General features: G+C 47.6%; 1 protein-coding gene across 1 annotated transcript in view; it reads left to right on the top strand.

Annotated features, from left to right (window-relative positions):
• Positions 1–12,892, top strand: part of ATP10B (ATPase phospholipid transporting 10B (putative)) — a 115,511-nt gene that overhangs the window by 64,563 nt on the left and 38,056 nt on the right. The window contains exons 10-14 of the mRNA XM_007171426.3: positions 1,848–2,039; positions 3,528–4,128; positions 6,653–6,762; positions 8,735–8,861; positions 11,942–12,126. Coding sequence (XP_007171488.2) covers positions 1,848–2,039; positions 3,528–4,128; positions 6,653–6,762; positions 8,735–8,861; positions 11,942–12,126 — 1,215 coding nt within the window. The remainder of the gene's footprint in view (positions 1–1,847; positions 2,040–3,527; positions 4,129–6,652; positions 6,763–8,734; positions 8,862–11,941; positions 12,127–12,892) is intronic.

Here is a 12,892-nt window from a genome sequence, read left to right as displayed (position 1 = left end):
TTACTTATTACAGGGCAACGAAAGGAAATGCAGACTTGACGCGGTTTTACCCGCACTCTTCCTTTTAATAAAAAGGCTTGTCCTCTTAAGATGGTATAAGCAAGTTGGAAGTGTAGGTGTTGGCTCTGGGAAAGCCCTCCAAATGATGGTCAGAACTCTTTACAGTGTGAGCTCCACCCGCAGTCCAGTTCCCCGATCAAGCTGTGCTGTTGGAAAACCCGGCTCTCATCCCTCCAGCCATCCAGCACCTCCGCGTCAGTCGGGGTTTCCTCCCCTGTGGCTCTCGCCTGTGCCAGCAGTCCCAGGGAGGTTAGAATCTGACTTCTGGAGTCACTGCAGTTGGTAGTCAGAGAACACAGTCTGAGGACTCTTTCCCCACAGGAGGTTTTTCATCTCAACTTGGGTTCTTGTTTGTAAAACTTGCTAGCTTGTTGGCCCTCAGTCTTCACTCTGCACGAATCAGTCAAGATTCCCTCAGTCCATCGTTTCCAATCATTGACTCTCTTCTAAACTTTAATTGACCTGCGAACTCTGAACATTGATAGAAATGGCTTTATGTGGAAACTTCTTTGCAGAATGGCTTTTGTCATATCTATGATGAAGAGCTAGTGTTTATTGAACTTCTGCTTCAAACAAAGCAATCCTTGGAGTTGCAGAAGATACAACTTCATGGAAAAGGCAGTCTCTGTCTTTCAGGCTCTTGGTTTATCTCTAGAGAGATTAAACATGGACATAAGAAAACTGAATTTAAAATATAGGTCAATATGTAGTGAATTCTAGAGGGATGGTGGAAGTGGCACCTTCTACAAAGATGTGGAAAAACTGGAAATCCATGAGTCAGATCCAGCCCACAGGTTTTTTAAAAAAGAAAAGAAAAAAAAACACAAAAAACAGTTCTCACATCATCTCTACTTTATCTTGAAAAATCCAGAGATTTGGCAAAATGTACCAGCCCTGGAGCATGTTAGTAGCAGAGCAGTCGCCCCCTTTCAGATGGGGTGGGACTTGCCAGGTCTCACAGGCCCCCATCCCATAGTGTCCTCATCTGTACCTTGGCCAGCTCCCCTCATCCGCCTCACCCTGACTCCGGTGCACGTTCTGCATTCAGGAGCCTGCTACTGTGGCTCAGGAGACAGAGGACTCACTGTGGGCTGGATCAGATCTCATGGACGCGTGGAGTTTCCATGGTTATTGAAGTCTAGGTAGGATTTGGGTAGACAGGAGAGGACTTCAAACAGGCTGTGATCAGAGGCATAGGAGGGGAGGATACCCCCAGGAGGCAGCAAACAGACCACCCGGCCTAGCTGAGGGTCCACAGTACAGAGTGGTGGGAATCAAGAGTGGAAATGCAAATGGGAAAGAATTTCGATGCCAGACTGAATTGATGGTGTTTACAATGAAGACCTCCTGGGAGTTCTTCAAGCTCAAGAACACCTTGAGGGAACTAGTATTTTAGGAGGATGACTGCGTGCTGCATATGAAGGGGTTGAGAGAAGAGAGGAGAAACGCAGCCACCTCCCTGTAGAGGCTGAAGCAGAAAGCCAAGCTGGAGGGCTAGAGGGTCTGCGCTTGGCTGGAAACATCAGGAATGAGGGGTAAATGGCGGGGACACCCTGTGCGGAAAGAACTACCAGAGCCTATAACTGATGGACATGTGGGGTTGAGGGAAAGGGAGGAACCAAATCACACTCTACAGTGACCAGGCCCAGGGGAGGGGGAGACGTGCTGGATGCAGGATGCAGGGGGGAACTGTATCAGCCTTCCCCAGGCATGAAAGAATCTGCCGGAGGGGGCTTTCCTCCCCAGTCCCTTCAGGAAAGACTCTGACCCGGGCCTTTCTCTCCCAGGAAAAAGACGTGACTCCAGATAAAAACCTCCTGACCGAGGTACGAGATGCAGCCCTGTGGCTGGAGACCCTGTCAGACAGCAGACCTGCCAAGCCTTCCCTCTCCACCACCTCCTCCACTGCTGACTTCTTCCTGGCCTTGACCATCTGCAACTCCGTCACGGTCTCCACGACCGCAGAGCCCCGTCAGAGAGTAAGGACCGCGGATGGTAAGGGTGGGATGGATGGGAGGAGGGGGAGGGGGAGGGGGTAAGCCCTGCACAGGGGGACAAGATACTTGGGTCCTAGCCACACTGTCACCATTTCATCACTGTGAGACCTTGAACAGAGCTCTTCTCCTCTCTGGGCCTCAATCTCCTCATTTTTTAAATAAAATATTAAAAGTTCCATAGGAGCTCTCTATATAGGTTTCACATTTTTGTGTCTGTCTGTCTGCAGGGTAGATGTTAAAAGTTAATATTTACTGAGCACTTGCTGTGTGCCAGTCTCCATGCCAAACATGTCACCTGCACCATCATTTAACCCTCACAGCCCAACAGTCCTAGCAGGTATGTCTTTGGATTTAACAAGTGAAGAAACAGTGGCGTGGCTCAGAGAGCTTGAGGAACTTAAGGAAGGACGTATGGTGAATACATGGCAGAACGATCTGTACGATTCTATAATAATATAACGGTATAGTGGTATCTGCTTTTTAATGGAGGGTTAAAAAAATAATTAACACCATGTGTGAAGTTCTGCCAGTTTGGAGATAATGCACCTGGATGGCCACTCATAGGACGTTATACTCTGAATTATTTTTCAGTACAGAAGATAGATTTATCTTCGATTATCCACATACTCTCACCCAAGCTCCCTTGTAAGTGAAAAATAAGAATAATTGGGTGTTACAACATGTGGCCACAAAATCAAGAAAAAAAGGGCTCATCCAGGCACCAAACCAGAGCCCCCATTATTACACCCAGATTCTAAACTACCCTGAAAAGTCGGCAAGTAATCAGAAGTCTTCAGGGAGTTTTGGGAACGCAGGAAGCATTATCTGAGAAATTCTCCCTATTTTCAAGAGAGAAAGAAGTACCATTTGGGGAAGGACAGCATCCAATTCTCAATTTTCACGGTAATGGGGAGGCTTTAGCTGGCAGGTAGCTCAAGAGCCCAATCCCTGGAGTCAGACGGACCCAGATTTGAGACCCAGCTCTGCTATCTACACCCTGGGTGATCACAGCCAATTTAACCTCTTTATGCCTCAGTTGCCTCATCCAGAAACTGGGATAACGATAGGATCCCCTAGCGTTGCTGGGAGGATAAAGTGAGATGTTGCGTGCAAAAATAAAGCAAACGAGGCGCTGGTAAGGGTGCAGGGCGTGTGAACCCCTACTATGAGTCTGGCTTTTGTCTCCTTTGCTTTGCTTTGCTTTGCTTTGCCCATGATCAGAGTGGGATGGTCATAAGATAGAGGAAAATGAGTATCGCCAATCCCTAGGAAGTCAGGGCTGGAAGGAAACCAATGGCCTAACTCCCTCATGTTATAGGTGGGTAAACCGAGGCTCACAGAGGGGAGAACACTTGCCCACCATCACTGAAGGCCCACCTAACTCACTGATTGCAAAATGAGATTCATAAGACAGCTTGATAGTTTTCCCAACCTGGAGAGTCATGGTCTCCTTCCCTCCTCTACCACAAGGTCACAGTGCCACCCTTGACCAAGGCTCTGGTGACATCCCTGGAGAAGATTCAGCAGCTGTTCCACAGGTTGAAGCTTTCGAGCCTCAGCCAGTCATTCTCGACCACCGCACCCTCCGACATGGGCCTGGGGGAGAGTTTGGGGGCCAACATGCCCACCACGGACTCGGAAGAGAGAGACGACACGTCTGTGAGCAGTGGCGGCTACTCCACCGACGGCGGCTACAGGAGCAGCACGTGGGAGCAGGGTGACGTCCTGGGGGCGGGCCCGGGTGCCTCCCTGGAGGAGGTGCTGCAGGCCCCGGCCCTCAGCCTGGCCGGCCCCGAAGTCTGTTACGAGGCCGAGAGCCCGGATGAGGCTGCCCTGGTGCACGCTGCCCGTGCCTACAGCTTCACGCTGGTGTCCCGGACGCCCAGGCAGGTGACCGTGCGCTTGCCCCAGGGCACCTGCCTCACCTTCGATGTCCTCTGCACCCTGGAGTTTGACTCTGTCAGGAAGAGGATGTCCGTGGTCGTGAGGCACCCGCTGACCGGTGAGATTGTCGTCTACACCAAGGGTGCCGACTGCGTTATCATGGACCTGCTGGAAGACCCAGCCTGCGGTGAGGCCACCTCAGCGGGTTCCGAGAAGAGAGGGCTTATTTAACAGGCGGCGTGGATGGTAACCAGGGCCTCAGGTTATAGGGTCACTCAGGCCGGCAGGTCCCAACTGGAGCACAAACCCTCAAGATGCTCTCCTCAAAGCAGCTTGCTTAACACACACTGCTTTACACGTCTCCACGACCTGGAGAATTACAGAGCTCATTATTAACTTATTAAAGGCTTTGTTTGGGCAGTCTTGTCATAGAGGAACTTCTTTAACTTTATTTATCCCAGTTTCTAGTTTTCCAGACTCATTTAAAGATGGACTCCCCATACACAATTTTTTTCAACCAGGACCTCCATTAACATACCCTAGAACACACTGTGGTTTTAACTCTTAGTTTTGGAGAGAAGCCAACTGAACCCAAAGAGGGAAGTGACTTGAAAGAAGTGGCCCCAGCTAACCAGTGGTAAATCCTATGTGGAGGTGTCCTGAATCCCAGTTCAGAGCTCTTTCCATGCTGCCAGAATTCTGCATCAGGCTCGGTTCACTCTGGGAAGCCTCAGGTGGTCCTCTTTATCATCCCTTTCCCCAGCCTCCCCCAAATAGATTTTCATAAACTTGCTCCAGGCCAGAAAAATGTTCCAAAGTCCCTACATATCAGTGTCCAATTTTGGAACAGCATGAATTAGTGTGCAGCCGCTTCCTGATTGCTAGCGAGGAGAAGACAGTTATGGGGCTGTGATTCTCCCAGGGTAGTAGATTCTAGCCAAGCTTTAGAATTGCCCAGGCAGCCCTGTGCCTCCTGAATTATCAGCTATGGATCAGAGCCAAGAGGTTCATGGAGATTGATGAGTGTTTTGAATGGGAAGGGAGCTAATTAAGTCTCTTCATCCCCAGTCTCTGGCAGACAAGTGAATTCAGTGTTTCCGAGTCAAGGGTGCCACGGCATTCTATCCCTGGGCAACAGCCTTCCACACTGCCCTGGAGATGTTTCTTTCTTTGTTCCTCACCTGATTCCAAAATGGATTACCGATGCCTCCAATAAAAAACACATAGACAGTGTTACTATAAGATTTGCGAAGCAAAGATTTCAAAAGGAGGGGGAAAAAATAACCTCAGGGTTTAATATATTTACAGTGTTTGAACATTCAATTTGACCCTGAGGTTCCTGGTAGCCTGAGCAAAAATGTAAACTCAAAGGCACACAGGTAGAAGGCAAAAGGTGTTTAATCTCAGGAGCTGATGTCTTTGAAAATAAAATATTGTGGATAGTGCTCAAAAAGATAAGGTACAAAGACTGTGGTTAAGGTACCAGGAAACCAGTAGCAACTGAAAAATGAGAAAATAATCTTTGAAGGGATTTTTATACTGCATAAAAGCAGCCTTAGAATAGTATCATGGAGAAAGTCAGAGCTTTATTGGACTTCCTTATACTTATCTTACTATTAAGAATTGTACTTTTAATTTTGCATTATATGGAGGGATGGACAAAGTGCACAAAATCTGTTTACCACTTAGGGCTTCTAAAGATCTCAATCCAGCCCTGGTAAAGAAGGATTCAGAAGCTTTTTCCAAGCTCAGATTTACAAAGTGCTGCCACTGATTAGTGATGTCTGTAACATCTTAGATAAAGGAAGCGGTGATGGCATCAGTCCTGCCCCATAACCACCAGCCCAGGCTGAAAAATTCTTTTTTATCTGATAGATCAAAGTACTGGAATTTCAAAAGAAAAAGATAAACTTCTTCTAAGAGAATCGTATTATGTAGGACTTCAAAAGGGGGACTTTGAGCAACACGATGAAATATTTTTCACACTAGATTTATAGGAATCCAAAAAATATTTTTTCGAAGCCTAACTCAGCAAACCCGGTATGGTGAGGAACTTAGTAATGAGATTCAGGTCTGTAGCCACCTTGGAAGCAACTTGCTATAAGAACTAAAGTAGATGACGGAGAAGGTGATGGATAGTATGTCTGAGACTTAGCAAACTGGTCATCCAGGGCTAAACTGGCCACATGGAAAACTCCTTAGGTAACAAAAAACACTCAGACTTCTGGTCCCCTGATTCAGCAGGCCTTCAACCTGACCTGCGAATCTCTATTATTGGTTTAAGTTCCCTGGTGGTTCTGATGCAAACAGATGTTTGGGTTATCCATGCTTTTTTTTTTGCCTCACAGCATGCAGGATCTTAGTTCCCTGACCAGGGGTCAAACCCATGCCCCCCTGCAGTGGAAGCACTTGTCCTAACCACTGGACCACCAGGGAATTCCTGCAAACAGGCATTTGGGAACAATACCTGGAACCACCTACCTTCCCTAAATAGCACTTCTCTCAGCCAGACTTTGGATGATCAGATATAGAGAGCAGACAACTTAAGGACCCGTGGAGTTACCGCCTTCCAGGGCAGCCTGGGAGAGCTGGTCCATGTTTGCGGGGGGCAGGGGTATGAGGGAATTCCTCCCCTAAGATGCCTGAGCGTTAGGAACGGGATCCCTAAGCAATTGCCCACGACCTCATGGGGGACAATGACTGTTTGACAGCGACTGACACTGACGTGGAAAAGAAGGTGAGGAAGATCCGAGCCCAGACCCAGAGGCATCTAGACTTGTATGCAAGAGACGGCCTTCGAACACTGTGCATCGCCAAGAAGGTGAGAACAAATTCCACGCTTAGTGGCTGAAAGGCCTCGACCCTGCTTCTGTCTTTTCTATTTCTTTTTTAGAAGATCCTCAACGTTGGTTGTTTTAATATTTTCAAAATTAGCTATCCTGACCACAGAGACCCATGACTGACAATTTTGCTGGGACAAAAATCTGAGTGGCAAGGGTCCTTATTAGTGTGGCTTTGTGGTTCCTTGCTTTCCATTGTCTATGTAACTGATAACCTATAACTCATAATTTTTCTAATGTTATAATTTTGCCTTCAAATATCCTTTGAACATTTGCATTATTTGCCTAGATTTGGAATTGGGGAGATTTTTTGTGATCACATACAAATCTAGATTTCTGGTTTCTCTTGAAAATGCAGAGGATCTGGAAAACTGGATCTCCATTCTTGAATAGCTACTAATAGCTAGAGCCATGTAACATGTAGCCATGTGACTAGAGCCATGTAGCTGATCCCTTTGATGAAAGATATATTCTGCTGTGTTCTGGGGCTGGTCATGGTTCCTACCATTCCCGATCGCATTGCCCTTGGCCCAGCTATAGTCAAGTAGATTACCCACCTTATGCCCTTCAGGTCTTTCACTTTGCTGCCCCTACAGGAAAGGAGGCAAAGAGCTATGAATCCCAGAGCTGGGGCATCTAATGAGGCACCTAAAATCAGACAGGGGAGCTAGGATGGGCATGCATTTCGAGATGGCTAGAAGTGGCTTCTTCCCCATAAATCCCCAGAGCTCTTCGTCTCTTTTGTAGGTGCTTAGTGCACCATAAAGTTTAAGAGCACCCACTTTAAAGCCAGACCTACCAGGGGACAAGTCCCAGTCTCACCACTTACCTGTGGTGTGACCTTGGGCAAGTTTCTTCACCTCTCTGAGTTTGGGGATGTTCTTATCTGTAAAAAGGTGCTAGTGTTCCCTACCTCATATAATTGTCAGGGAGATTAACTAACATAACACAGGTACAGCACGTGGGAGAGTGACCAGCATTACTATTCTATAAATTGTAATTATATCCTTACCACCTTCTATTTTTTATTGACATTATCTATTCCAATTTTGCCTCCTCTGATAAGACTGTTCTTCCTTGAGAGCAAAAGGCCTACCTGTGTCCCCTTGGTTTTCCCTACAGTGCCATGCACAGAGGGAAAATTAAAGAATATTTGATGCTTGAAGAAAAGAATCATTCATTACTATAAGAGACAGTGAGGATAGAATGCCAACAGAGGGATGTAAAAGTGCTATGGACTCCAGATATGCCCTCTAGTTGGATTCTTTCAGCCATTGGGCACCCCCGGTAGCTGGTGGAATGGTCTACCAGGCTATGCAAGATCTGGCTGCTCCTTACCTTTCCAGCTTCATTGCTGGTCCTCTCCACCTGGCTCTCCATCCTTAAGCCAACTGGTATGTTCAAGGGACAGAAAGAAAGCCAAGTCCATTGCTATTTCATGGCCTTTGAACTTACCCCTCCCTGTGACAGAACCCTTCTCGTCATTGGATCTCAGCCTACATGTCACCTTGTCTAAGGGACCTGACGACCCAAATGAAATAACCCCTCTTCCCGCAACTATCCCCCTACCCTGTCATACGCCATCATATCACCCTCTTTGTTTTCTATACGGAACTCCTTGACATGATCCATTCTTTTAAATTATTCACTTGGATAATGTCTCTCACCCTCCACTAGCACATAATCCCAGGCCTATAGGATTCTTGTCTGTCTTGATCACTGCTATATCTCCGGTGACCAGAGCATCACAGGGGCTCAACAGAAGTTTGATGATAATGGAACACGAAGAACAATCCTTCATCAATTCAAGACTCAAAAAAAAGAAAAAACTATTGAGGGAAAAGCCCCATCTAATTGTACAGTGAAGCTCAAACTGGCCTGTAGGAGGCCCAGCACATGGGCAGGGGGAGGGAGTCACCCAGAGCTGTGAACAAGCCTCTTCCTGTTGCATAGATCTTAAGTGAAGAGGACTTCCAGAGATGGGCCAGTTTCCGGCGTGAGGCTGAGGCGTCCCTCAACAACAGAGATGAGCTTCTCATGGAGACAGCACAGCACCTGGAGAATCAACTCACCTTACTCGGTAGGTAAAAATAAGTTATCATTACATTTTAAAAAAGGAATGCTGCAAGCTGGAAAGGGAGTTCTTGGCCTTGATTCTGACACTGCTACAAATGTGTCTCAGTTAGGAAACTCCCTGGGGTGCCTGCCCTTCCAGGCATTTGGCACCAATGGGGTGTGCCAATATCCAACCCAGACTCCACACACAGCTTCCTGAGGATGCCCCGGGAGCATTCCTGCACTCCCTGCTGGATGAAGCCTGGTTGCTTCTTCTCCAGTCGTTCAAATGTTTATTGAGCACCTACTGTGTGCCGAGTAGCATGCTAGGTATTGTGGCTACAACAGGGAACAAGAGCCGCAGACCCTCACCTGAAACTAACACAACATTGTAAATCAACTCTACTCCAATAAAAATTAAAAAAAAAAAAAAAAACACAGACCCTGCCCTCCTGGAGCTCAGAGTCTAGCAAAGACACTTGGATGATTAAACAAGTAATTTCAACAAAGTGTGATGAGAGCTGGGCTGGAAGATGTACCTGGTGGGATGAAAGCACAAAGGAGAAGGTGGCAACCTACTGTGGAGCCAAGGAGGGTGCAGGACAGCCGGAACTGAGCAGAGAAAAGGAGCTGGTCAAAGGGGGAGGGTGTTCCAGGAGAGGGAAGGGCCCGAATGAAGGCCTGGAGGCAAGAAAGCCTGGGCTGGCTGGAGACTCAGAGGTCTTCTACGGCTGGACCACAGAGTGCGGGGGAGATCAACAGGATGAGGCGAGGTGAAAGAGATCAGCAGGAGGCAGGTTATGAAGGGCCATGTAAGTCATAGGCTAAAGGTTTGGAGAGGGGAAGGGAATCAAAGCAGGGACAGATTTGTGTTTTACAAAAATCACTCTGCTGCTGTAAAGACTTCTATAGAAGTTAGATAGATACTCTCGGGGGAAAGATGGAAAACACCAGCTAAGAGACAGCGTTGGATTTCTGTTGAAGGAAAAGCATTGCCAAGGGGGAAGGGGAAGGCTTTATTTATCAGACTAATCTCTTCACAGCTCGGGAATAAGATCCAGGAAAGGCGATGCCTGAACAGCATGCGCATACTGGCCATGTGGCAAAAGGCTTCTTTCATCTTGGGAGGCAGTGCTGGCCTGGGGATGAAGTCCACATCTTGGCCCTGTGGAGACCCTGCTGTGTGCCAAGGGACACATCCCCACACCCCTCTGAGCCTTTGCGCCTCCTCTGGCTAAATCACCAAGCTCAGCCAGGCAGGGTTGAAGGGGGAAGACCCAGGGTCACTGTAAGAAGACGGTAATACCTCTTTGTATATAAAAGGTACCAGCAAGATTTGGTCAGATGGGTGGAAAACAGGGGGAGACAGGTTTGCTCCCCACCTCCTTCAGCTTTTTTGTTTCCTGTGTTTGGACTGCAGGGGCCTCTGCTGCCTCAAAAGGCCCCCTTGAAAGCTGGCCTCGAGAACCCATTTTAACAGGAACTAGAGGGTAGCTAGTCCAGACAGCGCCATCCGGCACCCCAGGCTACCCCCAGAATGTCAGCCCATTAGGGCACCTGACCCCCTTCACACCCTCTCCCCTGCGGTCTCTTTTGTTTCAGGGGAGTCTTCTGGCCTCAGCTGGTGAGAAATGCCCCTGAGCCGGTAGTGCATGAAAGAGAACACGCTTGTCAGGACCCGTCGGCTTCCCTGGCTGAGAAAGGCTCTCACCACCCTCCTGTTTCATTTTCTCTTTCACACAACTAAATGTGTTTTTCCTGCTCTCTCCTTCACTCTGCCTCCCGGTAACACACATCATTTTCAGTCTCACCTTCCAGGCGAATGCTCGGCGGAAAAAATGGGGATCGGGCATCACTTTTCATAGGTTGGTTTACCTGTGCCCTCGGGCCTGAAATACACAACAGGCACATTTCAGGATAGAGAGGTTTGTTTTCTTCCCTCAAGATGGCTTGCGATGGAGAGGACTAGGGCTGGGAAGAGATTTCATCCTGCCACGAAGAAACTGCCATGCCATTAAAAAGCTGCCATGCATTCACACCGAGTCCCACGGTATTAAATCAACTTTTCAATATGCATCTAATGTAACTGCTTTGCCAACCTATTGTCACTCGGGATTATTAAAAGAAATGGCACTCCTGTTCCTGCCCAGAGTGAGATGGGTAGCCATTAGTCTGTGGTCTGAAATGAATCTCAATTTAAATGCAGATTTATTTTTGCTTCATCACTTAGCAGCTATTGGATATTTGGGTATAGAATCATCAGCTTTGGCTCAAAGCTTGAGACCATTCAAAAAATGATGGAATCCGCATCTTTAATGCCCTCCAAGAATGTTATCAAAAACCCAAGTCTCTGTTAATTCTACGGTGAGCGCTTGCAGAGCAAAGATTCCAGCCTCTCCGTATCTTTCCACTCCTCTTGCCGCTAGGCCAGTCCAGCCACACCAGCTCTCCTCTGACTGTTAGCCCTGAATCTCATCCTGCTGCCTCCACCCTCCAATCTATTCTCTAGAATGATCTTCTTAAAATTCACAACCGATCCCATCACTCTCCAACTTAACTCCTTTTAATAGCTTTCTTTGCTACCAAATAAACGCCAAATCCCTTCATGCCCTGACAGGCTCTGCATGGTCCAGCTCCTCCCCGCCCTGCCTGGCCTCCGTCTCTCACCCTGCTCTGCCTGCCTTTCTGTGTCATCTTCTGCTCTGACCTCTGGGCCTTCACACATGCTGATACCTCTGCCTGGAATGCCCCTCCTTCCCCACCTTTTGGGTTTATCTCCCAGGTCTGAGCTTAAGTGGCCCTTCCTTAGCAAAGCCTTCCTTGACCTTCCAAATGAAGTTCGGGTCTCCTGATATATGTTTGCCCGGCACCCTGGGCTTCTCTCCTCACATAGCTCAGTTATAAATCCTTATTCAACAGGTCTTTGAGCACCGAGAGGGTGGGGACCAGCTCTGTCTATTTCACTGTTGTATCCTGGGCATTTAGCACAGCCTAGAACATGAGAGATAACTTAATAATCACTGCCTGGCTTGATAGGGCTTTGGGGAAATTAAGCAGCTACTTTCTCAACATAAATGTGAGATCTGGTGTCTTTAATCTCTCCAGGAGCCACTGGGATTGAAGACCGGCTGCAGGAAGGAGTTCCAGACACGGTCGCTGCTCTGCGGGAGGCTGGGATCCGGCTCTGGGTGTTGACTGGAGATAAGCAGGAGACAGCAGTCAATATTGCCTATGCCTGCAGACTGTTAGACCAGACGGACACCGTTTATTCCATTAACACAGAAAGTCAGGTGAGGCCAAAGTACAGCTCAAATGTCCAAGTGCGGAGCAGCTTCTAGGCCAACAGGAGATGGGATTGTGGGTGGGACCTGGGTACACAGGAGAAGCACCCCTACTCCCAAATCTTGGAGTTCCTAGGGTCCTAGAAGGCATCGAGCCCAATATCCTCGACCCCATCCCCACATATGGTTGACCAGTCTATTTATATTACATCTAGCAGTACCTAGTAGCAAGTTGTGCCTCTCTCGAATCTCATCCTTGGCCCAGTCTCCCCATTCTACACGTGAGAAACTGAGGACCACTGGAGCTAAGTCACTTGCCCAGGGCCACCCTGGTAGTTTCTGATGGACTAAGTCTAAAATGCTCTTCTCTGGCCAGGCCAGTGCTATTTGCATCATACCAGACTGTTTGCTCACAGATCCTCAATTGTCTGTTTCTTGTACTTTGGATTAACTTATCCATTGAAAAACCCCAATTAAATAGAAATGATTCTGAGTTTAAAATTTCAGCTCCAATTCGTATGTGCAATTTGTTGCCACAGAATAAAACCTGAAGGAAATGACACGTGAGACCAGTATGTTTTGATGGGATGGAGGAGAGAGAGAAAGATAAGCCAAGTTTGAAAACTGCAATTTTCAGCCTGAATAGGTTGTGAGTGGCAGGGAGCAAGGTTTGGAGACAGAGGGCTGTATAAAGTCTAAAGAAGCGTATTTAAAGTCGTAACACAGTTTTATATTTAGGAGGAAAAAATCTATTTTCATGATGCAAACTGCAGAA

Source organism: Balaenoptera acutorostrata, chromosome 2 (assembly GCF_949987535.1).
Source record: "Balaenoptera acutorostrata chromosome 2, mBalAcu1.1, whole genome shotgun sequence".
NCBI classification, from domain to species: Eukaryota; Metazoa; Chordata; class Mammalia; order Artiodactyla; family Balaenopteridae; genus Balaenoptera; species Balaenoptera acutorostrata.
Note: the sequence above shows the minus strand (reverse complement) of the source record. Positions and strands in the feature narration are given on the sequence as shown.